A 27791-nucleotide genomic window follows, 5' to 3' on the forward strand; every position below is an offset into this window, starting at 1 on the left:
AGAAGTAAAATCATTTTATTTTTTTAAAAGATTTTATTTATTTATTTGACACAGAGAAAGACAGCAAGAGAGGGAACACAAGCTGGGGGAGGGATGACACAGGGAGAGGGAGAAGCAGGCTCCCCACAGAGCAGGGAGCCCAATATGGGCTTCGATCCCAGGACCCCGGAATCATGACCTGAGCCGAAAGCAGACACTTAACGACTGAGCCACCTAGGCACCCCTAAAATCATTTTTTTAAATGGAATAAAAATAAAATGTTAAACTCTCTACAACCTTAAAACAAAAATCTCTAATTACTGTCTGTTGTGATTCAGAAAGAGGTGCCATTGACAAACTAACAGGAGGAACGTTTCTGCGGGTTCTGTGGTCGGCAAGAGTCCCCGGGGCGCCCGGCTGGCTTGGTCGGTGGAGGGCGCAACTCCTAACCTCCGGGCTGTTAAGTTTGAGCCTCATGTTGGGAGTAGAGACCACTTAAAAATAAAGTCTTAAAAAAAAAAAAAAAGAATCATCCCTTCGTCCCTTCTCTGAATAACTCGGGCCTGGTGAAAAGCCCATCACATTGTCTTTAATTTTTCTCAGTTCACCGTGAATTGGCCTTTGGCGACAACTGACTTACTTTGCCTCTCCCTTACGCATGAATCCCTTCTACAAAATTCTCTGCAACCTTCACTGCTTAAGCAGCCTGCTGGTTGCCTCATAAACTAAGCAATTCTGAAAGTCGCAAACTATGAGAAAAATGCACAAAATCAATAGCATTCCCATAAACACAAAATAAACAGTCTGCAAATGTAATGAAAAAAGAGAGCCCATTCACAACAGCAACAAAAGTAACAATACTTGGGAAACACATGATCTATTTTCACATTTCAAACTCTACATATGATATATGAGAATTATATAAAGAAAACACAAATCCTTAATGGGAGAGGTAGAATCTCAAGGAAATGAAGAGTGAGATCATACTGGGGCTTAAGGCTAAACGCAGGGAAGATGACAGCCTTTCCCAACTTAATTTACAGATTGAATGCAATTCCAATCAAAATATCACCAAGGTCATTACAGAACTTTATAAAAATGGTTCTTAAATTCTATAGGAAAATAAATGGGCAAAACTATCAGAGGGTTCTGAGATAATATCCTATAAGAAGGCATGTGCACCAGCAGATCTTAAAACAGTATGAAACGATGATCATAAAGGCTGTCAACTAATCACGGTAAAACACTAGAGAAAGATGCTACAGTTTAACAAACGGAGCAGGATAAAGTAGCTATCAGTAATTAAAAGAAACATACAAGCCACATTATCCCACAAGAGTCCTGCTAGATGTTTTGCAAAACCCTCTTATCTCAAATGTGGAAAGGAAGTTTTAGGTTTAACTAATTAAGCAACATCAGGAAATTTCAAAGTGACAAAGACGAAGATTCCTGAGGGTCTAAACGGAACCCTTCCTGCCTCCTCAGCATATTCCCACGGTTAGCTCCAGCCCATCGCCTCCTTGCTGGGTGCTTATTAATCAGGTGCTCTCGCTCCCGGACTCTGAGCACGAGTGTGGGTGAGGGAGATATGGGAAGTGGACGGGCGAGAATCTTCCATCTGGGCTCCCTGGCCAGGATCTTGTGCCCAGGGTCCCCCGGCAGGCCCCATGCGACCCTGTTCATCCACTGGTTGGCTTCCTAATGGCAAGGGCTGTTCTAGTCCATACTTGCCTCAAACCAGAACAGCCCTCTGCGCTTTGGAAAAATACGAGTCTTCTCTTGCTCTCTGAGTGAAGAGAGGGAAGTAACGGCTGTTTTGTGAGCATAGTTCTAGACCAGCAAAGGGAAAAAACCACAATTTACAATGATGTTTGGCTAAAACAATGAGTGGAAGAGGGACAAGCCACAGCCAGCCAATGATGAGTTTTCATTTCTGAAATTTCATTTCATGAATTTCATTTCATTTCTGATTTTGCTCATTTCTGTTGTGCTACTCTCCTACTTTTATAAAGCATGTGCAGTTTGTGTGCATCCGTGGGCCCCGTTGGAATCTGGATGGTCCTGGCACAGAGACGACCCTGTCGACCCCCCGGCCCATGTCTCAAGACCCTTAGGCACAAGGAAGAAAGGAGGGAGGAGAAAAAGAAAGGCGAACCCAGAGCCGCCTCCACCAGAAACAGAGGTGGTCAGTTGAACTGCAGCTCACGTACAGATCCACGTCACTGACCCCCACATCCGACTGGTCAGCAGTGTCCTGCTGCCAAGGGAGCCACACACCCTCACACCTGTGCGGCATGGGATGCAGCTTCCCCAGACTGCCTTTTGGAAAAACAAAGCCCAGATCAAATAACAAATACCTAGAATCCTCTTTAACTCAAAGCAGTGCTACAGTGAATGAGGCTGATTCCCCGTTACCAGGACCGACTGATTACAGAGCCCAGAGCCATTTGCCTGAAGATAATTGCCCCAATTCCCCACTTCACTTTGCACATATAGAAACAGTCCCAATCTACCAGAGCCTCAGTGACTAGACATGTAAAATTGGTCTAATCATATTTTGAAGAGCTCGAGCTGAAAGGGTTTCTATGAGCGTGTGCCTGAACCATGACACTGCTAAGAGTTTCTCCCCTCTGGGCACGTGGCTCGCTCGCTCACTCCCCCTCCAGCTCTGCAGGGGTGAGTCAGATTCGCAGAAGACGGGAGAAAAACAACTCTGAGGCTCTCTGTCGGTGCTGGTAGCCAGCAGTAAGGGTGGGATGATGTGGAGAGCTGCAAAGTAGCTAAATCCCAAAGGCTGAGTCCTCTACAACCAGCAGCCCACCAGCTACAGGAGGAAGCTGGTGTGCATGGGGGCGGGGACACGGGACACTGTCATCACCTGGGGGCTGCGGACACTCTGAGACGCCACTGTCTCAGCTGGCCGTGGTAAAGAGTCAGGCATGCTAAAGCGTAAGCTGGGGGCAGGCAGATGGACAGAACCCAGTCCCAATTTCTACAGGATAAGGCCAAGCCCACGGCCAGAGTCCAGAGTGTAAACCAGGGGCCGCACGAAAGCCAATTAGCTAGAGCCGAAGTGGAGAAAAGACGGCGCCGTGCCGGAGAAGGGCCCGGGCGCCTAGGCCTAAACTCTGCCTAACTGAGGGGCTTCTAGACACTCCCTGTTGGCTGAGGAGCCCAGAGAGTGCCCCGTGGCGGAGGCGGGCAGGCAGGGGGAGAGGGGAGTGGCTGCTGGGCGAACCCTGGCAAGGCACAAATCCCAGGGAGAGAAAGGCCGCTCCTGAGAGGACAACTCCTAAGAGCTCTGTGCGCGGGAAGCTGGTTCACTTCTGATCTGTCTCCGCTTAAAAACCAAGGGCATGAATGGAGTATTATAATCCCAGCGATGGCCTGGACAGAATACAGCTGTGTCAAAAAGATGATTATTTCGCCCCATGATTTGCCTTAGCTCTGGACGGCATTCCCCCCAAACCACAAAACCGGGAGCTTGGGGTTTTCACTACTGCCACAGGTCAGAGCCAATTGCCTTCAGCGCTGTCTGAGCAGAAGAGTGAAAGAGCGCCCCGGAGAAATGAGCCACGTGCTTCCATGCTGCGCCCAGACCTCTTGGGGGGTGCGGGCAATGCCAAACTCTCAGTGGGGCTGAGATTTTCTGGCTGATTGCCACAGTCAGGGGTGGGGAATACTTCAAACTCCCTGAATTCATTTCTACCCAAAAGAAAGTTTGAAAAGCTCTCCATCTTGAAAAAACAGTCCTTTCCAATGATTGTCCAAAAAATTACATTCAAGAATGATTACACCCATTCACCTGGCAGAGGAGAACCAATCTTTTATCTCGCCTCTTCCCTTGGAAACTCTGTTGGTGTCTATGGGACCCATGACAACCCGTCAAGCCTTTTGAGAACTCAGTGTGATTCACCTCTGTTTCCCCCAGAGCACCCAGCACAGGCCATGGACACGGTGGGCTCACCAGAATAGATGGGATGGGAAGCAATCCTCTCCCAAACTTTAAAAAAAATCTCAAAAGTTAGAACCGGGGAGGGGGGGCGGGGACCACCTTTTTGAAACCCAGCAGATGAGCTTCCCCTCTGATCATATACACAGTTACCTGCTGCCCTTGGCAGCTCAGGGGCCTCATGCAGGGTTTATCATTTGGCACCTGTTGGCATCTGCTTTTTTGAATCTGGGGGCACCTTGCGCTGACACGCACGTTGGAGGGTGAGCTGTGGTACATTCTCAGTGACCACAACCCCCCCCCCCCAGTGCCCAGGACAGCATCTTGCTCACAGAAAGTCACTCAACTCCCTATTGCCAAACAGCCAAGTTCATTCCTAATTTCTGGGAGGGGAGGCAGAGGACCGGCAGAATGAACAGACAGACTTGACGATTTTCTTTGCTCCAACAAGAAAGCCGTGGAGGAAAGTGCCTCGGATCCGATTAGGAAAGCCAGGCACCCCAGCCCCGCCGGTTCCCTAGGCATACACCTGTTTGCTCATGTCCTGAAACTGCCACCCGAACATTCCTTCCTGTCACTGAGCCGCCTGCACTTTCAAATGCTTCTAAAATAGCAGCAGAGTCGGAAGGGCACGCCCATCAGTAGAGCCCCCAGCCCCTCTCCCAAGGTCTCCAAATGCCTCTCACGGCATCAGGATCCGAGTTGAAAAGAATTTTGGCGCTCATCGAGTTCCAGCTCTGCCCAGCTCATGAGTCCCACGGAAAACATCTCCGGTATGTGCTCATCTGTCCTTTGATTTAACACCGCTTCTGACAAAGAGCCAACTGCCTCCTGACAGCCATTCCATTTCAGAGCCCTAATTGCTAGAATATTCTTCCTTGGGTTGAGCTGAACTCTGCCTGTTGTAACTACTACCCATAGGTTAGAATCTTGCCCTCTGGAGCCACGTAAAATACATCTCACTGCCTGTTCCACAGGACAGTCCTTGAAGGGCCTGAAGACGAAATTCTCCACAATTCATCCCAATCAGAACCTTATTGTATGATGCTCTGATGAACGGGAGCCCCACGTTCCCGTCCAACAGGTTCCGGAGCCTCCCTCCGGTGGAGCCCGAAGGTGACATAAGACCACACTTTATTGACCGGCAGACAGACAGAGCCCCTTCTTCCTCCGCCGCTAGCAACCCGAGGTCGTTCATCACCCGCTTGCTGCTTTTTGAAATTCACTCTGCAGCAAGCACTTTTTAAAGTCGTGCACGTAGTGCATTTTAAACAGCATTTTCTGCACAGATCCATTTGCTCGACCTCGGCCCTAAGTGCGAGATGGAGCCGTATTTCAGCGTGGTCCTGCTGCTCCTCCCGGAGCCTGCATGGAATGTGCACCAGAATGTATTTGTAACTATACAGGACTAGGGCTCTAAAATGCAGTGTTTTGTTAAACGTTCATTTGCTGATTAAAATGCATCTTGCAAAGAAAGTGCATTACTAATGCAGAATCTAGTCCAAAAATACATATTATGTAATGCACATTTGTTAATAATGCAGGCAATCTCGGTGTATCTATATTAGCGGATCAGCTCGGGCTGCCATCTCCATTATGGGCATAAGGCACTCCTTCTGAAAAACTAAGTACTTTCTTATGAACACTAAAGAATCATAATCCACCTCATTGCTGACAGCTGGCATTCGTCTCCATTGAAAGGGCATTCACCAGCACCCACATATTCCTGACTTTTTCTCCCAGTGTGCCTTGAAAAATCACCTGAACGATGTCTTTATGTTCCATGCACCGTCGGTGGGGCTGTGCTAATCGAAAGAAATAAAGCAGGTGGGTCGATGTGGGCAAAACCTTTAGAGATGTTCTACCGGATGCGGGCTGAGAGATAAGGATTTGAGATAGGCAGCTGCAAACAGCCCGTCCAGTGTCCCATACTAATATCCCCATGATGACTGGAACCAGGCACCTGTGATAGTAAAACCCTTTCAGTGCCTCTGCAACGTGTTAAGAGTTGGGCAACGCTAGAAAACAGACACTTGTCCTTTTATGGGGTTTGCCAAATCAATCCTACTTTATTAGACCCATCAGTATTTTAATACTACAAAGGAACTCAAAGAACACAAGACAAAAGATGGACACAGCCAAGAAGCCAAGAACATTCAAGAACGTCCACAGCCAAGATGCAGAAACAAAAAAAACCTCAACACAGCAAAGGCGGTTGCTAGAAGCTTGCTAAGGTCTACACTTGGATGTGACCGCTATTCGTGGGCGTGGTGTTGAAGGCACATGGGCAGGGTGCTGAAGGCATGAGGACCAGTTCCACTATGCTGAGTGGCAGCTGCAGGCACGTGACTCCTTAGCCACCAAGAAGGGAGTACCAGGAGGGAAAGCCTGGTGGACGACCTCAAAAGGGAAAGCGGAATTACCAGAGGTCACGCCTCTCCAAAATTCCCCCATATTGACTCAAAGACCAAAAACAAAACAAAACAAAAACAAACCATGCGTCCCAAGCGGAGCAACTTTGTTGACACGTCGGAGGACTCTAGGAAGATGGTGTGGCTCTGAATCACACTACCCTTGGACTTGCCGCTATGACGAAAGAGGCACCCAGTACTTTAACAAGGAAGGCATCATGCACAACCCAGAAACAGCAGTGTGGTTACAGATGGAACGCAAGAGCTTCCCAAGAGGCACGCTTTTCCGAGCAAAGATCACCCAGGGATCCATGTCTCAGGGGGACATGGAGCTCATTTGATTTTCCAGGGCTCAGAAAGAGATGTACGAATTTCCTCCAACCTTCTGGCCTCCGAGTCTAGGGGTGTCTAGCCACCACACCCAACCTTAACGCTCTGATTGACCCAATAGTTTTCTCGTGGCAAATTCAAGGTGGATTAAATACTGGTGAGCAAGGGGGAATTCTGAGTAGTTTAATGCTCTAATTAACAGCAGATTGCCCTTCAACAGGCTTTCCTTAATGTTGTGGGGGGATTTTTTTTTTTTTTCCTTTTTAACTTTACCTTCAGCACCTGGAACAGAGCTTGGCACGCGCTAGGCACTCAATAAACGTCCCGCAATGAATTAGCTTTGTTGAAAACCTATCCGTGTATGAAATGAAAGAGCTCTAAGGGGTACCCCGTAAGACTGCCTGGATAGCGGGCCGGCCTGCAGCGCCCCACAGAGGCAGAGAAGGGGGCTGTACGCACTGAACATCCGCGCAGCAAAGACTCCCCTGAACCGGTGGTTCCAGCTAATCCGAGGCGTCCTTCCAGCACATGTTCTCGGCGCGAGCTCATGGCATGGCCGTGCACTGATGGGTTTGTGGACTTGCAAACCATCACCCTGTCTGTGGGGCTCCGCCTAGGAAAGACGCTTATTTGTCCATAAGGTAATTAGCCAACTGAGATGACGGGGCAGGGGGCGGGTAGAAGGGTACTTTTTGGAAACGCTCTAATTACAGTCACTATAACAGATTTGCCAAAGGTGGTTTCATGATTAATGACTGCCCGAGGTTACCATCCTCAAACTATTAAGCCCTTGGAAATCGCCCGGGGCTGATCACTAATACCCACGTACAAGACCCCTCGTTTCGTTCTGCCGAGTATCTGCAATTTTGCGGTCTGGTTTTTAGCTGCATTTTACCGATTACCCAGGAGTTGGGGAGGGGTATGGACCCCATGGAGAACCATGCCCAGCTGCCCAAGTACCCTAACCTGTGGCTAGCTCGCTCACTTGTTTTGATCCTTGGTACCCGCCAGACCCCCCCCCGCCCCTCGCTTCGCCCAAATCCTTTCAAACAAGGTTCCCTCCTGCCACCTGCCGGCCCACTAGGGTCTGCGCCACGGGCTCAGCGCCACCGCGCAGCTCGCGGGGAGGCGCCCCCACCTCCTTACTGCACATGCCCGGCAGAAGTCCGGGCGCGCAACTTTGCAGAACCTCTCCGCCGCGTCCCTCCCAGCCTCAGTCTCCTCTTTCCTCTCCCAGGCGAGAGGACCAGCGGAGGCACCTCTCCCGGGTCTTAGACTGCAGAGTCTGAGACTTAGAGAGAGGAGCCGAGGCGGAGGGAGACTTTTTCTCCCTTTTTCCCCATCCCTTCTTCTTGCTGGGAGAAGCAAGCAGGGGCGCGGAGCTTTAGAAAGTTGAGTGGTCAGGAAGGTAGGTGCTTCCCTTTTTCCCCTCACACTGAGGTGGGGCTGGGACCTCCGGACCCAGCTTCTCACCTCGTGGGGTGCACCTTTTTCGGCTCTAGCAGCCAATGCGCATCGGAGCCGCTCTCTGCAGAGCCAGAGGGCGGGTGGTCTTCTCGGTGTGCGCCTAAGAGAATGGATCGTAGGTCCCGGGCTCAGCAGTGGCGCCGAGCTCGCCACAACTACAACGATCTGTGCCCACCCATCGGCCGCCGGGCAGCCACCGCGCTCCTCTGGCTCTCCTGCTCCATCGCGCTCCTCCGCGCCCTTGCCACCTCCAACGCCCGCGCCCAGCAGCGCGCGGCCGCCCAGCAGCGCCGGAGCTTCCTTAACGCCCACCACCGCTCCGCCGCCCAGGTGTTCCCCGGGCCCCCCGAATCTGACCACGAGCACGAGGACGGAGACCTCGAGCTGTCCCTCCCCGAGTGCCTAGAGTACGAGGAAGAGTTTGACTACGAATCTGAGACCGAGACCGAGACCGAGACCGAGTCTGAAATCGAATCCGAGACCGACTTCGAGACCGAGCCTGAGACCGCCCCCGCCACTGAGCCCGAGACCGAGCCAGAAGACGAGCGCGGCCCGGTGGTGCCAAAGCACACCACCTTCGGCCAATCTCTCACCGAGCGTCTGCACGCTCTGAGATTGCGGAGCCCCGACGCCTCCCCGAGTCGCGCGCAGCCCAGCGCTCAGGAGCCCCAGAACCCCAGACAGAGGGAGGAGCCCGAGCCCGAGGACAAGGATCCGAGGGACCCTGAAGAATCCGAGGAGCCAAAGGAGAAGAAGCAGCAGCGCCGCTGCAAGCCGAAGAAGCCCACCCGCCGCGACCCATCCCCGGAGTCCCCTTCCAAAAGGGGACCCATCCCCATCCGGCGTCACTAATGGAGGACGCCGTCCAGATTCTCCTTGTTTTCTTTGATTCAGGTTAGTTGCCCGCCGCCAAACCGGGGAACCTGGGGTCGGTGTGGGAGCCGCGGGAGGGAGAGAGGGAGGGAGCGAGAAGGAAAGGCAGGCTAAGAGGAATGCGGGAGGAAGTGGGCTCAGCTAGCGGGGAGACTAGCCAGAGGCAGTGGGTTCAGCTAGCGGGGAGGCGGGCGGCCAGGGCGAGCCGGGGAAGGCTCCCCAGGACGCTGGGAGGACGCCGGCGGCGCCCAGGTGGCCAAAGGCTTGTTGGACGGCGGGGCGCCCCGCGCGCCCCGCTGGAGACAGCCTGAGGTCTCCGCGCTGGTGTCCAGGACGCGCGACTGAACCCCCGGCGCGCCCCAGGTTTCGAGCTGCACACCCAAAAGGCACGGGTAAGTCACTTGTTTTACATGCTTTTTTTCCTCTTAAACACTAGTCTCAAACCAGTTGGCCTTGGCAGGCGCCCGAAACGTAGTTCTAAGGTGCGCGCGCCAACTTTCACCGTGCGAGAGCGGCCGCGCTGTAGCGACACTGTTGCAATGTGCGAAAAGTAGTCACACTGGGATTGGGCGAGAAGTCCGGAGACTACCGGCTCCGGGAAAAGTCGCGCGCGGCGCTTTAAGGCGCTGGGAGCCCGGAGCCCAGGTCCTAACGCTGCCAATTTGGAGCCGCGGGACCTCGGCGCCAGGGCTCCCCGCCCCTGTGCGCCAGACCTGGCCGCCGCCACTCGCCTCCGGGCGCGCACGGGGCCAAGCGCGCCGCAAAGAGCGTGCGCACCTGCCCGCGCGCTCCAGAGCCGACCTCTCCAGGCTGGCCGGCGGTTCCCCACGAGTTACGCGTACTTGGAGGGCCGGCAGAGAAGGTACGGGGTCTTAGGGGGTGCCCCTACAGGCTCCCAGAGTTGGTGGCGCGAGCTTGGTCACGTCGGGGCATCGCTAACGTTTTGGCGCAGCTGATCTGGCGGCGGGGCTGGGTGCAGCTTGGCCAGAGAGGTCTGGGGCTGTTTGCCCAAGGCCCTGGGGATGGAAGAGTCGGGGTAAGAGGGACGCAAGGCGATGCCGAGCGGAAAGATAAAGCGGCACAAGAAACGGGGCTGGAGAGGGGATTGCGTCTTTCATCAGGATATCCTACAGTGCGTCCCCAAAGAGCACGGCTCTGCCGAGCTGGGGAAAGGTGTCTGATTGGACTTGAGTCCTTCGGTCGGTCGAGAGGGGGCAGGGGCCAGCGGCTCGGGCAGCCTCGGGGAGGGGAGGCGGCGGACCCGCCATTTTCAGCTCGGGTGGAGCTGAGTTTGGAATCTGTAACCTGGAGGTGAGACCACCCCGTTGCCAGAGGACAAAAACGGCTGCAGTCCGGTACCGCATCTTCGGGGCATAAAGTGTGCCTTACTCACCAACCCTGGAGAAAGACTGAGAAGTGAAATGTATGTTACAAAACCTCATCCAATATGGAAACTGATTTGTTCTTGGTGCGCGCGCGTCTTGGTTTGCGCCGGTTTGAGCTAGTCTGATGATCATGAAGTTGGGGGCGGGGGGGGGGGAGGGGGGGAAGCGAAGCGTTTTGAGGCTTGAAATGAAAAGATCGGTCGGGTTTATAGACTCTTAAGAAAAAGGGAAGCCAGAAAGAACACTGTCCAAGGTCTTCCTTCCCTGTCTCTCCCCTAGGAAGGGCGTCCCGGCGTCCTGGAACTCAGTTCTGCGGGCTGTGGCGCTGACTAATGACTGTTGGACGGGTTTATGGTCTTAACTAGGAAGTGCTGGGAAGGCACTTGTGAGCAGGGGGCTTCCTCGGGCAGCGCGCAGGTGTCAGAAGGCTGGAGGCTGCCGAGGACCTGCCAAGGACCAGGCGTGCCCTGCCTTTGGCTTAACGTGTGAGATTGCCTAAGTGAGAAGAGCTCCCCAAAGTTGCAATTTCTACTCTATGTCAGCAGAGATGCTGGGGTTCCTTTCTGTGGCATTAAGTGTTGTTTTTCCTCTGGTAATGTCTTAGCAGCCTGAGTTCACCAAGTAAAATGTGTCTAGTGAGTGTGCAACAGAAGCCAGGGTCCGGGTTGGCTTGTTTTGGTGTTGGGAGCGCTCTTCCCAGACTGGGTAGTCTGGGGGCCCCCTTTTCCTGCAGAGCAAGGCTTTTCATTAGAGAAATTAGCATGTTGCCTCGTTGCAGGAAGAATAAACAAGTGTTTAAAGAAGTCCTCGGCGCCTAAGCACACCCTTTTCAGGCTAGTCTTGGTCTGTTTCTAACCAGAAGCCTGCATACAGGCAGGCTCGCTTTCCTAATTGCAAGCACTACACCCACTTCACTACTGGGGAGGGGGTGGCCCCCATCCAGGAACGCACAAGGAGTTTGCCCTCTTTCCCACACACTCTTCTGTATAAACTGCCTCTGGCTGTGGAAGTCTGCCGCCCACCCACGCAGCCCCTCCCCCACTCGGTCCCCTCCCCCACCCTCCATCCTCCATCCCCCCCACCCCCATTCCAGGGTGGAAAAGCCATTAGGGACTACACAGAACTACTGAGGGAAATGTGGAACTCCCAGGAGGCGCTCTGGACCCACCCAAGGAAGGGGTTTTGCCGCGTAGACGCTTCAGACCCTCTTTCGACCTGAGACACTGTTGCTCCCCCGCCTCCCTCCAACCCCCACCCCAGGCATTTCTGGCAAATTCTGCTGAGCATTCCCAACTCACTAGTCTCCAAACTGGCCCTTTGTTTCACCCTGCTAAATTGGGGTTAGCATTTGAATGGGGTCACTTGCCCTTTCAATTTGGGTGGGGTGTGTCTGGTGAGGAAATTCGCCCAGAAAACTCAGACCTTCCAGTTGACCCCAGAAGTGAATTACTAGCTGGTTGTGCATCGCACATGGATAGGGAGGAGGAGAATAACTCTAGTTAAAGGTGATGGTATGCTCTGACATTTAGGATTTTCCTTTACTGCATCAATCATTTACTTACTGGAAATGTGCTTTTTCTTGGACAAAGACCCTCTTGTAACTCAAGTTTTTTGACTTGGAAAGTCATAGCAGTGTTCAGATAGTGTGTGCCGTCAACCAGCTGGCGTAGGTTTACTTCTGAAGTTTGGCAAACAGAACTTTTATGTTTATCAGAATTCAAGAACTGGGAATTTTACAGTTTGGAACTGTTTTAAGGGGATGTTTCTTTAATGGGCTAGAGCCTCCCCCCACCCCCGGCACCCCCCCCCAGAACTCCTCACAACCCTTTACTCTAGTAGCCCTCACTTTTAGCAGCGGGGACAGAAGATCTCACGAGGAAGCTGAAACTTCGGTGTGGGTAAGAATGAGTTCTTCTCCTTTGTTTTAATTACCTGAATGGATTTTACTTAATTTACCCGTGTCGTCACTGCTCCTTACCCAGAAGGAGACTGTTGAGGGGAAACTGAGCAGAAACTGTGGTGTTGGGGAAAGGATGTATCTTAACAGAAAGGTGACCTATAACAAAAAAACAAATCCCTAAAATCAAATTAAGTTTCCAGAGCCGAGTGATGTCATATGGCAGCTCGAGGCTGCCCTTCTCTTAGAAACTGCCCAGCAAAGGGGATGAAATCCTCAAATTACATCTTTATTCCCCATGTTCTAGGATGAGGGATGGAATTCCTTGTACCGCGCTGCAGGGTTTTTATGCTAATGGCTGTTTCCTAAATCAGGACGCCCCGGGGCCCGGACCGCAAGATCTAAGAATCTTCTAGGCCTAGTCCCACCCAGTGGCCTTGGGTCAGACCCAGCACCTCACTGCCTCCCTCGGTTTCTTCCCGTGGAAAATGAAGTGTGTTCCTAGCATCCCCTTTAGCTCCAAACACGCTGCAGGTTGATGGAAGCCCAAGGTTGCCCAGTTTGACTCTATCCATGATTTTAACACTATTGGGGCCAAGAAATGTGCAAGACCGGTCAAATAAAAAGCATCAGTTTTGAAGAAATCTGTTTTGTGTTGCTCTGATTTTGATTTTACCCAGTCTGTTTTTGAATGGGTGGCCAAGGGGGAAAAAAAAAAAAAAAAGGTTTAAAAAGGCAAGTTAGAGAATACAGAAGAAACCCAGTGTCTCGTCACTAGCCTGAGGGGAAAAAAGGGGGTTCGTCCTTCAGAGCGCATGTGCGGTAGCTATCTTCTGTGTGCTGCTCTCCCTCACCTGCTCCCTGATCTTTGTGTGTGGAAACAAGCTTTTCCGAGTGGGAGTGGGCGGCCCACGGCCAGCCCCGCACTGAGCACACGGCAGCCGGCAGATGCCAAGGCTCTGGGAGAGAGCAGCGGGCAGCAGCAGCGGGCAGCGGCGCCGGCCAGCTGACCGCGGGTGTTGAATATAGTCTTCCGTAGCACTTAGGAGTGTCCTGGTTAGGCCCGACCCACAAACACGGCTCAGAGGCTGCAGCTAGTGGGGGTAAGCCGGTCTCCTCGGCCTTGGTGTTTGTTATTATCCTTCCCTCCTGGGAGCTTTTTCAGACTTTTTTTTTTCCCCTTAATTGCTCCTCTCCCATGCAATTTTAATACCACAGTTAGAGAGATGTATTGGGTGTCTGTTTCTATACTGCAAGGCCTTTTAATAGCTATAGGGTGTTTTGGGGTTTTTTGTTTGTTTGTTTTTTGCATTTCCCCCTAATCTTTCCCTGTTGCGAATGCCTGGGATGACAACACAATGTTTAAAAAAAAAGAAGAAGTTAAATTAATGATTTGACATCCCATTTTTGTTTTTTATTTTACTAATGTTTGGTTCCCCCCCCCCTTGTTTTTTTAACATCCCACACACGCCACTCCCCATCCCTGCCCCGATCCTGGTGCTAGTACCCAGCTAAGCCGGAGCAAGAGGAGCCAGCGGGAACAGCCTAGTGACTTAGTTCTCGCCAAGGCCAAGAGTCTGCAGTGCAGACCACTGTCACCTGTTGACAGGGCTCAGCCAGTCGCGGCAGGACATCCAAAAGGAGCCGGCGCCACAGCACCCCACACTCCCCCTCCACCCCCCCCCCCCCCCCCCCCCCCCGCCAGCAAAGTCCCTGCTGCAAGGTAGAATTGGGGAGGCTGCCTTCCTGGCTTCGCCTGTGGACGTGGCCTATTTTTATTCTATGAGCTTATTTTAGGGTGAGCATGCTGCAAATTGACAGGGGGCCGCAGCTATCAGCAACGCCGGGTACCACTAAGCTCTGTGTACAGATGGGAAGGGGTGTCCGTAATGTGCAGGAAGGTTTGGGGTGGGGGGGGGGGTCACAGAAAAACCTGGAAGACAATGACAAGAACACTAGGGAAGGAACAGAAGGTAAGATTTGGAGATAGGGAGTCAGAGCCCATCCATGCTAGGGCTAGGAAGGGTTGGAGGAAGAAGTAAGGAGAGCCTTCACCACTGTCTTCAACAGTCTGGTGGCAGTAGAAGCAACGTCAGGAAGAGCATTTCTAAGAGCCACACCTGGTGGTGGAGGACCCGCCCCCTCCGCTGGGATTGCAGCAGAGGCACGAGGAGGGTCTCTACAGACCTGGCCAGAAATTTCAATTTTCTAGGTGCGGTGGGGTTTTTGTACTCATCCCTCAATTGCTTTGGCCAAATGGAAAAGATTTAAAACCCAGGAAATCTTGTTTTCGAGTTCAAATGCTGAATCTTAGATTTTGGTTCAGGGAGAGGCCCCACATTTCGAACTGGCTGAGGACTGCCACCAGCTAAAGATGACCCGTTTCTCCTCCCCCCAGGCAAGAGCCGGTTCTGAGCGCCCTGGCTGCCATTGCTATCTCCATTGCGATGGGCTGTGGGAAAGGGAGGCCAGGCGCAAACAGGAAACATGCCATTCCCCTTACAGTGGAATCACAGGACCTGCAATTCCCACCGTGGTTACTGACATTTTTTAGACAGAGCTTCCACTAAAGCCAAATTTATCCTCAGGGATTCCCTCATGACCTCCTAGCCCCTACTTTTACCCCTCTCTTAGCCTCCCTGCCTGGGGCACTGTTCATCTTTTCTGGAATGGCCACTTCTCCCCTCCCCTCCCCTCCCCTCTCTGCTGCATCATGACCTAGCCTGGAGAAGGAACCCAGTTCAGGTGACGGCCGAGGACGTGTGGACCCGCCGTACCAGCATGGGTGGTCTGAGGGCAGTCGTGTGTCTGGCCGCAGCAGAGACGAGGAGCCCTTCCAAGTTAGGGCTGCGGAGTTTAGCTCTTGAGCTGAACGAGGGGGTCTGAATTCCCGACAGGAGGCCCTTGGCCCCTGGGGCTCCAGCTCAGGGCTTTTTAATCTGAGCACATCGAGTATTCTCCTAAGTCTGGTTCCGACTATCTTTAATATCAGCCCTGCACCTGCTCCTAAGCTCCATTGGAGGCATTTTCTCTTGAGCTGGCACTTGCCTGAACAGCCTGGTCACGCAGACCCTTCGGCAGACAGCAGGCTGCTGCTGCCTCCACCGGCCAAGGCTGGCAGAGGAGAGGCGGGGAGGTAAAGGATGGGCACAGCGAGTCTTAACTGAACAGTCATTAACTGAACAGCCTCAAAGTCTTCCGGCTGCTCGTCAACACTCAGAAAGCGTCTGTCACTGGGAGGTTGAGAAATGGAATAGGTGCCTCAATTCTCTTCCCCAGTTCTCTCCTTTCTGCTTTTGTTTCTTCCCTCACCACTGGCACAAAGATCCTCCTCCTCCTTGTTGGAAAGGAAACCACTGACGGCGGGGACGGAGGTGGTCCTCGGAGACCACTGCTCTGCAAACGCCACCCCAGCCCCAGCCCCACGCCGTAAGCGAGGAGGAAATCCCACTGCTGAAAAAGGATCTTCTTCCTAGTTTCCGCTCCTTTCCCTCTCAGCCAGCTCCTTCCCTGTCTGTGTTGCTTTCCCTTTCACGGACACAGGGACGAACTAAGAAGGAAAGTTGACAGGCAGCTGCTTAAAACCTGCATGTGCTCGTGCTTTTGGCAACGAGTTAAGAATCCCCCAATATAAGCATCCGAACCGCGTCTGCTATTATAGCGTGCCGGCAGGGAGGTGTCACCAGAGCAGGAAGACTGAGTCTGGGAAGCCAAGGGCGCCACACGGGGTCGCCCAGGAAGGGGACCAGGTCCCTGCAGATGCCAGCGGTGCCGCTCGGAGAGCCGACAGTGAAGGATGCATTCCTCCCGCTGGGGGTTGCTCGCTTGCAGAAAGCCCACCCGTTACTCCATCTGAGGGCCCTGGGCCATGTGGCGAACAGGCTGACTTGCCTCCGAAATGCAGTTTAACTGAAACGTGAGCAGTGTTTGCTGTTCCTTCCTTAATTCATCGAGTGTAGAAAATCTGTCTTTTTAAGTAGCTGAGGATACGCCACTTCCCAGAACCCTTCGCCGGGATTTTGAGAGCCAAGCCTTTCCTTCTCTGATGGATACACACTATCTCACCACATGCCCTGCGGGAACAGGGCCCAGACCCTGGCACGCCGCTTCTGTCCTTCACCCCAGCTCCCTGTTCTCTCAGGCACCCGGACGAGCCTCTCTCGCCTTCCTCTTTGTGATCTGTGTGAACTCATTTACCAGCTTTCCTTCCTTGTTCCTGCTTATGCCTATCAGACAGTGACCTCTTTCCCTGAGTCAAGAACTCCATCCAGAGCTAGCGGTCTGGACTCGGCTGCCCACCACCACCTGTGGCTGGCCAGCTCCATCCAGGGCAAGGCCACGTTTCTGTCTTGAGCCAGAAGGCTCACCAGACAGCCCCACCAACCACAGTGGTCGCGGTCAGCCCACCCGCGGCCGCCCCCAGCGCTTACCGTACCGGGCTCCTCGGGTCCCTGGGGCCGGGCGCACCAGCTGCCTCTCGTGTCAGCCAGCTCCTCAAACATCTGGCCGCACTTCTGAGGTGTCTCGTCCCACTCTGTCCTGTGACGGTTTCAGCTTTGAACCCCTTCGCGTAAGGGATCTGGGGTTTTCAGACTCTGGTGGCCAATCCCTACAGAAAAAAAATAAAAAACCGATAAAAATGGGGAACACTGGTGTTAAACTGTGGGCTTTTCTTCTTCCCAGTCTTCATTTACCTTTAATAAGGTGATTCCTACTCAAATCTAAGGGTCCTTTCTCAGCCAACAGCAGTGGTTTCATCCGGGGGCGATTTTGCCCCCAGAGGACGTTTGGCAAAGTCTACATTTTCGGTTGCTACAACGAAGGGGCTGCTACTGGCATCTAGTGGGTAGAGGCCAGGGATGCTGCCAACGTCCTGCCGTGCCCAGGACAGTCCACAGCAGAGAGTCAGCGGGCCCCGATCTGAACAGTGCAGAGGCTAAGAAGCCATAATCTCCGCTGGGTGCCCTGAGCGTCTCTTCGATTCTCCCCTCCCGCATACCCCCACCAGTCCCCTCTGAGCCCACTGTCCCGAGACATCTTGGCGCTCCAGGTGTTCAGGATTCTATCACCAAACCTATTCTTCCCCTCGAGGGTGGTCTCTGATCAGTCATTTCATACCCTATAAGGACGGCTGGCTCTTTGAACTTAGGTCTTTACCGTCCTTCTGAACTTCAGACTTTGGCTTCTCCACCTTCTGTGCCAGAAAGGGCCCTTTGGGATCCCTCTTGAGTCCCTTCCTTCAGCCTTCCTGCTGCCTTAGAGGTCATGACCAGCCACAGCTTCCGGTATTCTCTCCATCGGGACCATCCCCCCCACCACCACGGCCTCCATCTTTTACTAAAACCAGGCTCAGACCCTACTTGCAGGACAAAAAACATTCAACATCTCTATTTCCTACCAAAACAACCTCAAAAGTGCTTGCCCTTTAGTTTCCAACTATCCCCAGAGAGATCCTATCCCAGTCTGTCCCACTTTCACTCTCCCTGCCCCTCTAAGACTCCACACGGTGGCCCCTCCTTCCCCCTACTGGGTCTTGCTCAGGGTAGGCCCACATCTCCCATTCCTCCCATTCCCCCATTGGTAGGCAGGCACCCTGCCCTCCCATGCAGGCCCCTCTGAAACGCCATTTTCCCCATCGAGACTGGCAGGGGTCCCCACCCCCGACCGCAGGAGAGGTCTTTGCTTTCATTTTTGTGATCCTCATCCTTTAGGCCGGAGGACTGGTGCCTGCCCAGCCTTTATCCCCTCAGTAGTTGTGCTCTCGAGGCAAAGGACCAAGATACCCAAGAGTGTTGAACAAAGGGGTCCCACATGCCCATGAGGATGTCAGAAAGAGACCTTGTACCCATTCCTTGATCGACAGTGCTTGGGGACAGAGTCCAAGCGGAGGGGATAAACCATCCTTTTGGGGCTCCAGACCCAATGTCTACTGACCTTCTAGCTCGGCAGGGCGCAGCGTCCCTGGGGCCTCAACTCCTTATCCGTCTGGGACTGCTCCTCTGCATCGGGGCAGTGAGCCCTGTCTCTCCTCCGGGCCTGGCCTCTACCGCCAGGCCCTAGACATTTTCTTCCTCCTCGCCTGTCCTCAGCGGCGGTCCCCTTGGTCGGGTGGGTTTGCCCAACCGCCACCAGCGATGCCTAAGGTTGGCCCCTGGCAGCCCCCGACCTTCCCTTCCAGCCTTGCTGACTTGTGGCTTCAGGAAGACTGACCCCACGGCGCCAGGCAGCCTCGTGGCTTCCCAGGCCTGGCCGCCATACGCCGGCCCACCGGCCGCTTCCAACCACCCCAGGAGCACAACCTCTTAGGGCGTTCCAACGCTGCGCCCCCTATTGGACCTCCCATTCATATCCGGTTTCCGGTCCGACGCCCCCCGCTCATTCGCCAGGCAACCTTGATTGGCGTGACCCCAGCCCAATGGCTGACCCAGCGCTGGGGTCGGAGGGGAGTGGGTTGACGGTCGCGACCCAGTTGGCCCACTCAGTGGATGCTTAAGGGGTTGAGCCGTCACGTGTGGGGATAGTTGGACAAAGTTTGAGCCAAAGTTCAGTGGTGGCATTTCCACGTGTGTAGACCCCTAGACCTGACATGACACGCCTTTGGGGGGCACCACGCATGGCCCAGAGTCCGACTTTGTCAGCTCTCCTCTGCAGCAAGGCCACGTGGATGGTGGATGCGGGGCCGCGATGCGCCGTGGCTGTGGTCCCGTCGTTCTAAGAGGGATGCGTTCGACCTAACGAGATTGAGCGGTGCGTCGTTCGCCCGCCCGCGGCTCGCAGACACGGCGATCCAGGCGGCGCTCCCGCCGCCCGCAGCCCACCCCTCCTAACACTCATCGAGCCCTCTCCCCCGCCCGCACCAGGCGACCACCTGGCTCATGCCCGGATGCCTTGCACCTGAAGGTGGCTTGCAGGTCCGTGTCGCCCGCTGGCGAGACAGACCTCATGGCCACGTCCCGGGTCGTACGTGACCCGCAAGCAGCAATTTTTTTTCCCCGGGGCTCAAATCCTTCCGCAGACTCCAGACCCCAGACTCCAGACCCCAGACCCAGAGCGGTGCGCGTGCACACAGCCAGCCCACCCAGGCGGCGCGGGTATTTTCCCCAGCCGGTTCTAAGCCCCCACGAGCTTCGGCGACAGGAGCGCAGCCAGGCGACCGCCGGACTTGTGGCCGGGCTCAGTGCCGCCTCAGAGGGCTTTAGCAGTGGAAAAGTGAAGCAGCTGCTCTGGGATAGCTACGGCGAAAGGAGAGGGGCTGGGAGGGGGCTACTGACGGGCTGGAGAGGACCCGGGGCTGCTGAACGACCGCCCGGCAGCCGGCACCCGAGGCGGAGACGCGGCACATTTTAGCCGCTGCCGCCGGCGCGGCACAGTGTCTGTATTTGGGTTCAGCGCGCACAGGGTTGTCCAGTCTCTTGAGACCACGCCAAGCCGGCCATAAATCCCAACTGAAATCCCCTTAGCCCATCCCCAGAACAGTAAGACCCCCGGAACTCTGAGGTCTGCGCTGGACGGGGTCTCTGTGTGTGTCCCGCGCCCCCCCCCCCCGCGTTCAGTGCCGCGGCAACTACACTTAGAGGGTCTCCATGGAACGTGCCGAAGACCCTCTTAATTCTCCTTCATCATTATCCACATAAAGGGGGGCAACCCTTGCCCGCGCCATCCTAGGCTACGGCGAGGACCCCTGGAGTATGGTGGGGATGGGGGACACTGAAGTGCGTTACGGGAGCCAGTCTCCGCGAGCCGGCAAACAAAAGCTGCGGAAACGGCGGAAAATACCTCAAGGCATTTTAAAAACAAATTATGTGCGCACACACGGCAGCCCCTCGCCCCTCGCCTCCTGTCCGCTCCGCCGGTGGGCTCACGACCACCTGTCGCATCCTCGCGCGCGCCCGCGCCCCCTTCCCATGCGCCCGAAGCCTTGCACTCCGGACTTGGAGCTTAAGGTGGGAGGCTGCCCGGATCCGGGGGCCGCGGCTCAGGGCTCAGGGGTATCCTGGGGTGATGAAACCCTCCTGCAGTTCCCCCCTCCCCCCCCCCCCCCCCGAGGAGAGTCATTTGGGTCTGGGAGGGAGGGTTTCAGCTCCTGCGCTCAAGCAGCCCGGGGCCCACGTCTTGCGTCACGTGTCCCGCAACGCAGGAGAGCTCTCTCTCTCTGGCCAGGGGATAAGAGAGGAGAAAGACTCCAAATCAGTCAGGGAGAGGAGTGGAAGGAGCCAAAACATCCCTGCGAGGCCTGCGCTCATCAGCCCCCTTACCCAAAGTCCGGGGCTACCGGCGCCAGGATCCGGCTCCCGGAGCCGCCTGGGCACCGGGGCCGGCGTCCTCTGGTGGCAGACAGCGAGCACTACCAGCGATTTTCGGACCGAATCGGCACGCTCCTCAGATCCAAGCAGGCGGAGCTGGCCTGGAGCAGAAAGTGAGAGGAGGGGACAAGGGCAGGCCAAAGGGGGGGCCAGGGGGCAGCCTGAGGGGATAAAACGTGGCCAGGAAGGAGCCAAGACTCCACCGGCAACAACAGAGTTGCTTCCGCCACCGTCTTGGGTTTGAGGCCCTGAACCCCCTGACCTCAAGAGGGTTGGAAAGTGAGGTTGGAGAACTTTCTAGCTGGTACTTCGAATTTTTTGGAAAATTTTTTCTTCACCCTAGTTCGGTTGGGTGCTCCGTCTTACGGGGCCCCAAGTTTATTTTAAGAGTCCGCCACCGTGTTATGGGCGTGCGCAACTGCCTCGACGGCAATAATATGTCAGGACAACGCGATATCCCCCTTGAACTCGGGGAACAGCCCGAGCAACCATCTTTGGAGGCCCCAGGGGCAGCTGCCCCCAGTCCTGGGCCTGGCGCAGCCGAAGAGATGGAGACCGAACCGCCTCACAGCGAGCCCGTCCCCCTCGAGATTGAAGGTGAGGCCTGTGGACCCCCAGAGGTCTCCAGGCCCAACTTCCAGGACGTGGGAGAGGCCGTCGAAGAAGCAGGAGCCCATGGAGGCTACAGCCCACCTCCTGAGGAAGCCATGCCCTTCGAGGTCGAGCAGCCCTGCTCAGGAGGCTTCTGGCCTACCCCAGAGCAGCCTGGAGACACCGCTGGGGCCCGTGCAGGCCTGGAGGTCTTTGGCCCAGCGCTCGTGGAGCCCAGAGCCTTCGGTGATGCCAGACCAGGCCTGGGAGGATACAGCCCTCCACCCGAAGAAGCCATGCCCTTTGAATTTGAGCAGCCTGCCCAGGGAGGTGGCAGCCAGCCTCCCCTGCAGGTCGCAGACCTTGCTCCAGGAGGCCCAGGTGCGGGGGTCTTTAGCACGCCTCCCCAGGAGCCCCAAGCTCTCAGATCTGCAAACGCAGGCTTTGGAGGAGACCGCAGCCCTCCCCCTGAGGAGGCTATGCCATTTGAGTTTGATGGAGCAGCCTTTGGGGACGACAGCCCACCCCCTGGGCTCCCCCGAGCTATCCCACAAATCGACGGCGGCGGCGGCGGCGGCGGCGGCGGCGGCGGCCAGTCCGCGGCAGCCGCGGTCTCGAGTGCGGTCCTCCTCGCTCCCGCCGCGAACGAGCCCCCCCTCTGGGTCCCAGCCGCCATCGGCAGCCCATCCCGAGAGGCTGTCATATCTCCTCCACACTTCGCGGGCGACAGCCCCCCGATGGAGATCTCCGGACCCCCGCTCGAGATTGGCAGCGCCCCCGTTGGGGTCGACGACGCTCCCGTCAACATGGACAGCCCCCCAATCGCGCTTGACGGCCCGCCCATCGAGGTCTCCCGAGCCCCAGTTAAGAGAGAGCGAGCAGAGGGAGAGAGACCCCCAGTTGAGGGAGAAGCAGCCGAGATGGAAGGAGGCTCAGCCGCAGCTGCTGCGGAAGAAGGAAAAGTCCCCTCTCCGGGGGACGGAGCCCCAGACTCCGGGGCCAAGCCTGCTTCTGCAGACGCCGGGGCAGCCGCTGCTGCCCCCGACACTCCAGCCGCCGGGGCAGCAGCTCCTGCCGCCCCTGACGCTCCAGCCGGCGGGGCAGCCCCAGCCGCCCCTGACGCTCCAGCCGCCGGGGCAGCCCCAGCCGCCCCTGACGCTCCAGCCGCCGCCGGGGCAGCAGCTCCTGCCGCCCCTGACGCTCCAGCCGCTCCAGCCGCTCCAGCCGCCCCAGCCGCCCCAGCCGCTCCAGTCGCCGGGGCAGCTGCTCCTGCCGCCCGGGCAGCTGCTCCTGCCGCCCGGGCAGCTGCTCCTGCCGCCCGGGCAGCCGCTCCTGCCGCCCGGGCAGCCCCTGCCGCCCCTGCGTCTGGAGCCCGACCCAAGCTCCGCTTCCTCAGACCCCCCAGCCCCGAGATCCAGGCTGCCGATCCGCCTACTCCGCAGCCTACTCGCGCATTTGCCTGGCGGGGCAGGTCTGGCCGCAGCCGCGACGACGACGAGGGGTCGGTCAGCAGCGACGACCACAGCAGCGATGAGTCCGACGATGGGACCTCCGGATGCCGCCGCTGGCTGCAGCCCCGGCGAAGTCGCCGCCGCCGAAAGCCCCGGCGCAACTTGCTCCGCAACTTCCTCATGCAGGCCTTCGGGGGCTGCTTCGGCCGATCCGAGAGCCCCCAGCCCAAAGCCTCGCACAGCCCCAAGGTCAAGAAGATTCCCCTGGCGGAGAAGCGCAGACAGATGCGCAAGGAAGCCCTGGAGAAGCGCGCCCAGAAGCGCGCAGAGAAGAAACGCAGCAAGCTCATCGACAAGCAACTCCAGGAGGAAAAGATGGGGTACATGTGTACGCACCGCCTGCTGCTTCTAGGTAATGCGGCGGACTCTGCCCGCGGGGAGCAGGGTTGCCGGGGGACCCCGGGAGGGGGTGGCAGGGCTGCCCGGTGGAGCTCAGGGCCTGGCGGCGGGAGGAGGGGGTCCAGGCCGAGGCGGGAAGAGACTGCTAGAAAGTTCCAGTGAGGGGCCCTAACTTTGCCCTGGGAGCGGGAGGGGGCCTCGGTTGGGCTTGGGTGGTGGAAGTATGTGCCCTCCAGGGAGAAAAGTGGTGCCGAACAACACTGAGGGTCGTTTCCGGCTGGACAAGCCAGCGTCAGTGACCGTAAGATGCCCCCAGTCCCGGGGTGGGGGCCGGCAAGAAAGAAGGGGGCTTCAGGTGAGCCAGGAACTGCTGGGGAGGGGCCCTGGGGTTCCCCAGGCTAGGCCGGTTGGGGCCGTGGTGGGCTGGGGTCGCTGGGGAAGGCGCGCCCCGCCTCGCCTGGCAGTGCTGCTTGGACTCAGACAGCTTGTCGTTGGCGTGTGCTGGTGTCCGTATTGTGTCGCTGTGCATGATATGCTCAAGTGTCCCCCAGTTCGCATCCCTGGCACCCCCAGATTACCCGCCGACTGTGTACTCGTACTGGGGAACGGGCTGTCTTGTGTTTTGCGCCATGGCGCGGGCAAAAACTTTCCGTGTTCTGCACACTCTGGTGGTACCTGTGCGCGGGCGCTCTGCAGCGGGCAGCGCGAAAAATGCGGAGGAGAAGGTGGTGGGACATCTCGGGGAGTGTGTTGGGCTGCTGGCGCGGGGGAGAGGGGGCCGCCTCTCGCTGGCCTCCATAACCTTTTTTCTGTATGTCTTTCTCTCTTTTTTCCCTTTGCGCTAAGCGTTTCCTCACTTCTCATTCGTTCGCCAAACCCTCCCGCCTTTACGGTTGAAAAACCAGACACTCAGGTATCTGGGGCGTCGGGGCTACACACATGCGTTCAGTATTCTGCACACACTCAGCTCACCTGGTGGGGGGATGGGGGGAGGAGGGGGGAAAAAAACCCTCTTAATCTGCTACAGGCAGGTCTGGATCCAAACCTACACGGGGCTGGTTCCAAGAGGGTGGGCGTGGCTGTGTTTAAAAAATATGAAATAATTTTTTTCCTAGGGAAGAGCCCGAGGTAAGCCAATCATTTCCTCTTTTACAAAGAGTACAGTAGGAGGGGCTTGGTTTAAAAAGACTGTTATGCGTTAGGAGTGGAATGCTGTCTTGTCTTCGAAATGCAATTAAAATAAAAAAATTTTTAAAAATGTTTCCAGTGTATTTTAAGTATATGGACGAAATGTGGTAAAACTGTTGACCATGACTTGTGAAATATGTAAATGTTTGCATGTGAATCTTTTCAAGCAGCTTTAGCTGGGGCAGAGAGGATCAAAGGTAAGATCCTCTTCAAATGGACTTGGGATACCAAGAAATTAAAAAGGTCTTGTGTTCATAACCACATCTGGTACGTTTGGCGGCCCCCCCCCCCTTCCCCTCCTTCTCTCTTCATCTTTCCCACCTTTAGGTGTCCTCTGGCCCCTCTAGGACTCTCTCCCCCCACCACCCAACCCCCTCCTCCTCTCCATCTCCCTACCTCTCTGGCCCTTCCCACTCCCCCCACTGCCCCTCCTCCAGCCTGGCCTTGGCTCCCATCTGAGACTTTGGCTCCTTGTGCCACAGTCCATCAAAGCAGCAATTAGCAAGAGTCTAAATGTGTGGCTTGAATGAAAATTTCAAAAGTGAACTCCACAATCTTAATTTCTTCATTTTATTCTCTAAAACCTTTCAAGGGATTTAAAGATCACAATTTCTAAAGCTGGGCTACATTTGTTGGCTAAATATTTTATAATGTGTGATGCTTTTTAGTAATGACATTATGGACAATAACCTTTGGCTTCTGTGACATGTGTGTCTTTCACAAATCACAGTTTAAAACATGGCACTCATTTTAGTGACGCCCACCCCGGGGAAATAATGACGTCATCGTTTTCCTGATCACATATAGAAGGGAAGCAGTTTTAAATCTGGGATGTCCCAACCCTACTATAGCCGAAGCCTTAGATGACAACGCACTGTTTTCCTGCAGGCAACTGCTTTTGCCATTAACAGTCCCATTTCAATATTCTGAGCTTAGTTCTAGGACGCTGGCCTCTGATGGGGAAGGGACACAAATGAATACAGTCAGGAAGCCAGGTGACAGTGTCCACTCACCCCCTAGTTGGCAGTGTCCCTAACTTGCTGGAGTCTCTGTTGTCTCTTTTGGAACTTGAAGCTTTCCCAGCAGATCTCCACTACAGTCTCCTTTGCCGTGTCTCGAGTCCTCTATTCCAGGGGGTGGGGGCTTTTGGAAAGCACAGTCCACTTAAATCAGGACTGGGGGCTTAAACCATAGATTATGTCCACCCTGCAGCAAACTGTCAGTCCATGTCTGGGGCCAAGCCTTAAGAATATTAGAGGTTTACCTTGCTCCCCCTTGTTTTGTGTTCAGAGTGAAAAATTAACCTCAATAAAAGGAAATTTGCTGGGGTCATCCTGCAGTTGCCCTGATTTCTGCTCTGCTCAGGGAGTCTCTGGTCAAGAAGACCAAAACCCAGGCATCTGAGACACGAGCCTGAGCTAGGACAGCCAGCATTACCTGCTGCCGTAATGCGGTTTGGGAAAACGATTCATTTCCGACCAGCCTTCATTTGGCAAAGTGACAAGAAAGGTAGCCCATCTGGGTCTGAGCTACTGATGGGGAGGGAGGAGAAGAAGGATGAGGACTTACATTTAGGACAAGACCCCTAGCTAACAGATTCCGACACAAAACAAGACATCCATATATTCCTACCCCTGAAAATGCAGGTCAAAAGAGCATCCTTTCATACGGTCACTAATTTGTGACATGCACGCTCATCTGTTGCTTTACAGCTGTGTGTGTGTGTGTGTGTGTGTGTGTGTGTGTGCGCGCGCGCACGCGCGCTGTTTCCATTTTTATTGCCCAGACAGTTTAACCACATTATAGGGAAATTTTTTTTTAAAGGAGATAGATAGATAATCAATAACATGACTAAAATTCTAGAATTTGTAAGAGATGAAGACTTTTTGTTTGACTGTTCAAGAATAGACTGTTTCCATGTTTTTGGAAACCCAATTGGGGTATGATTCCCCTCCCCCCCTTTTTAAGACTTGCAGGGGCGGGCAGATTAGAATTTTTTAGTATCTGCTACATTTTATTAGAACTGTGCAGGCAAAGCCTATAGATAATAATGGCCAGCTTGCCATAACACTTTATTTATACAGTGAAGTGCAATTAATTGTATGATTATTTATGCCACCAGGTACAATAGTGATGCATTGCATTCCATCACGCAGAAGAGGCTTTTTCCCCCCCCCCTAATTCTTCTTTAGTACAGCCATTTTTTCCATGTTCAGAATGCCTCCACTGAGCTTTTTGGTGCAGTGGGAAGGGCATAGCTTATCGGGCCACCAAATCTTTAGAATTAAGAGAGACTTTTATGATTTTCCCTCTCTGTCTCCCCAGTAATATTTTATGCCTCTTAAAGGCCGAAATTCTCCCCTGCCTTTTCAAATCCAATTTCCCATAGATTTCTCTCAAAAAAAAAAATGTTTTCTATACAAGTAGGTTCATTTTTATAATTTGCCCACATTATGTCTATCATGGGAAATTGGTATTAGGCAAAGAAAAGTGGGGTCCCTGGGCTTTTTGCACACCCCCTCCTGACTTGAAAGGGATGGCCTCACTGCCTTCAGGTATAGTAACCAGTAATAGTAATGATCACGCATAATGATACCACATTCTTATTGTAGTTTTAAAAGCCTTTCATCTAAGTTACATTTGTCCTTTGAAACAGCCTTGGGCAATAAAAATGTGGTAGAACCCCATGTCATAGGCAAATAAACCGAGAGCTCAGAGATTAAATGTCAGGGACTTTTGCTCGAAGACTTCGAGGTAAGTGAAGGAATCAAAAGTTTCTAACTCAGAGAAGACCGTGCTTAACAAAAAAATGTGGTAATCGGCCACAAAGCATTATTTAAATGTAAAGCATGATGGTGGGTGTGCTGTGTGCTCTTCAAATCCCTTGTCAAGTGACAGGTGTCTCGCAGACTTCTGCTTTCTGAAGGATAGCCAGACCCAGCAGCTCTCCGGTTATAAATGTCCATTGAGCATACATGACACGTGAGCCCCCCGTTTCTGACATACCTGTCGTGGCTAGGGGGATATTTGGTTTCCACATTTGCTTGAACTCATCTGCAACGCTGTAGTCTTAGTTTGTTTATTGGGCTTTGTTCTTTTTCAGCTGCAGGTTTCCTTCAGGAAACCTCTGTGGTTTTCTTCAGTGGGGTCTAAAGCTTTCCTCACTCAGTGTTCCACTAAAATAATAATAATAATAATTGACAATAATACTAAAAAGTGGGCTTCAGTGCCTGGCTCCCTATACTTGCAGTGTTAGAGGAGGAGAAGGCTTAAAATCCCAGCCTGGATCTAATAACCCTATTAAAATCACTCTTGTTTTAATATTCTTCATAGCGATTTTTTTTTTAAGTATTCCTTACTTTTTGTTGGAGCTTAATTCCTACTTAGCTTAGCAAGAGTTAGCGCATAGTCTTAGAAATCACCTTTGATTTTATGCAGGAACATTGGTATTAAGCAAAAAAAAAAATGTATTTTTTAAGAGAAGGTAGTCTGATTGCCTAGATTTGAAATTCCTCATGCTGTCATGCCTCTGCTACTTTTCAGAATCCGTTTCCCCACCAAATAG

General features: G+C 54.2%; 2 protein-coding genes and 1 long non-coding RNA gene across 4 annotated transcripts in view; 2 read left to right on the top strand and 1 right to left on the bottom strand.

The window, feature by feature from the left end:
* LOC123926377 overlaps positions 1–18561 on the bottom strand; it is a 35260-nt gene extending 16699 nt beyond the window's left edge. The window contains exons 1-2 of one of the 2 annotated variants that reach the window (XR_006815233.1): positions 18229–18561; positions 16730–16903 (exon numbers count right to left, since the gene is read on the bottom strand). This is a non-coding gene — a long non-coding RNA (uncharacterized LOC123926377). Of the gene's footprint in view, positions 1–16724; positions 16904–18228 lie in introns of both variants that reach the window. The other variant, XR_006815232.1, reaches the window with a different exon arrangement.
* LOC123926376 (neuroendocrine secretory protein 55) lies at positions 8000–9029 on the top strand. The gene has a single exon (XM_045980172.1). The coding sequence runs from the start codon at positions 8248–8250 to the stop codon at positions 8989–8991; it is 744 nt and encodes a 247-aa protein (XP_045836128.1). The 5' UTR covers positions 8000–8247; the 3' UTR covers positions 8992–9029.
* A 2440-nt stretch (positions 18562–21001) lies between the features above and the next one.
* Positions 21002–27791, top strand: part of LOC123926443 (guanine nucleotide-binding protein G(s) subunit alpha isoforms XLas-like) — a 53965-nt gene continuing 47175 nt past the window's right edge. Inside the window, 3 exon segments of the mRNA XM_045980309.1 lie at positions 21002–23051; positions 23275–23343; positions 23346–23393. Coding sequence (XP_045836265.1) covers positions 21002–23051; positions 23275–23343; positions 23346–23393 — 2167 coding nt within the window.

Source organism: Meles meles, chromosome 16 (genome assembly GCF_922984935.1).
Source record: "Meles meles chromosome 16, mMelMel3.1 paternal haplotype, whole genome shotgun sequence".
Lineage (NCBI taxonomy): Eukaryota > Metazoa > Chordata > Mammalia > Carnivora > Mustelidae > Meles > Meles meles.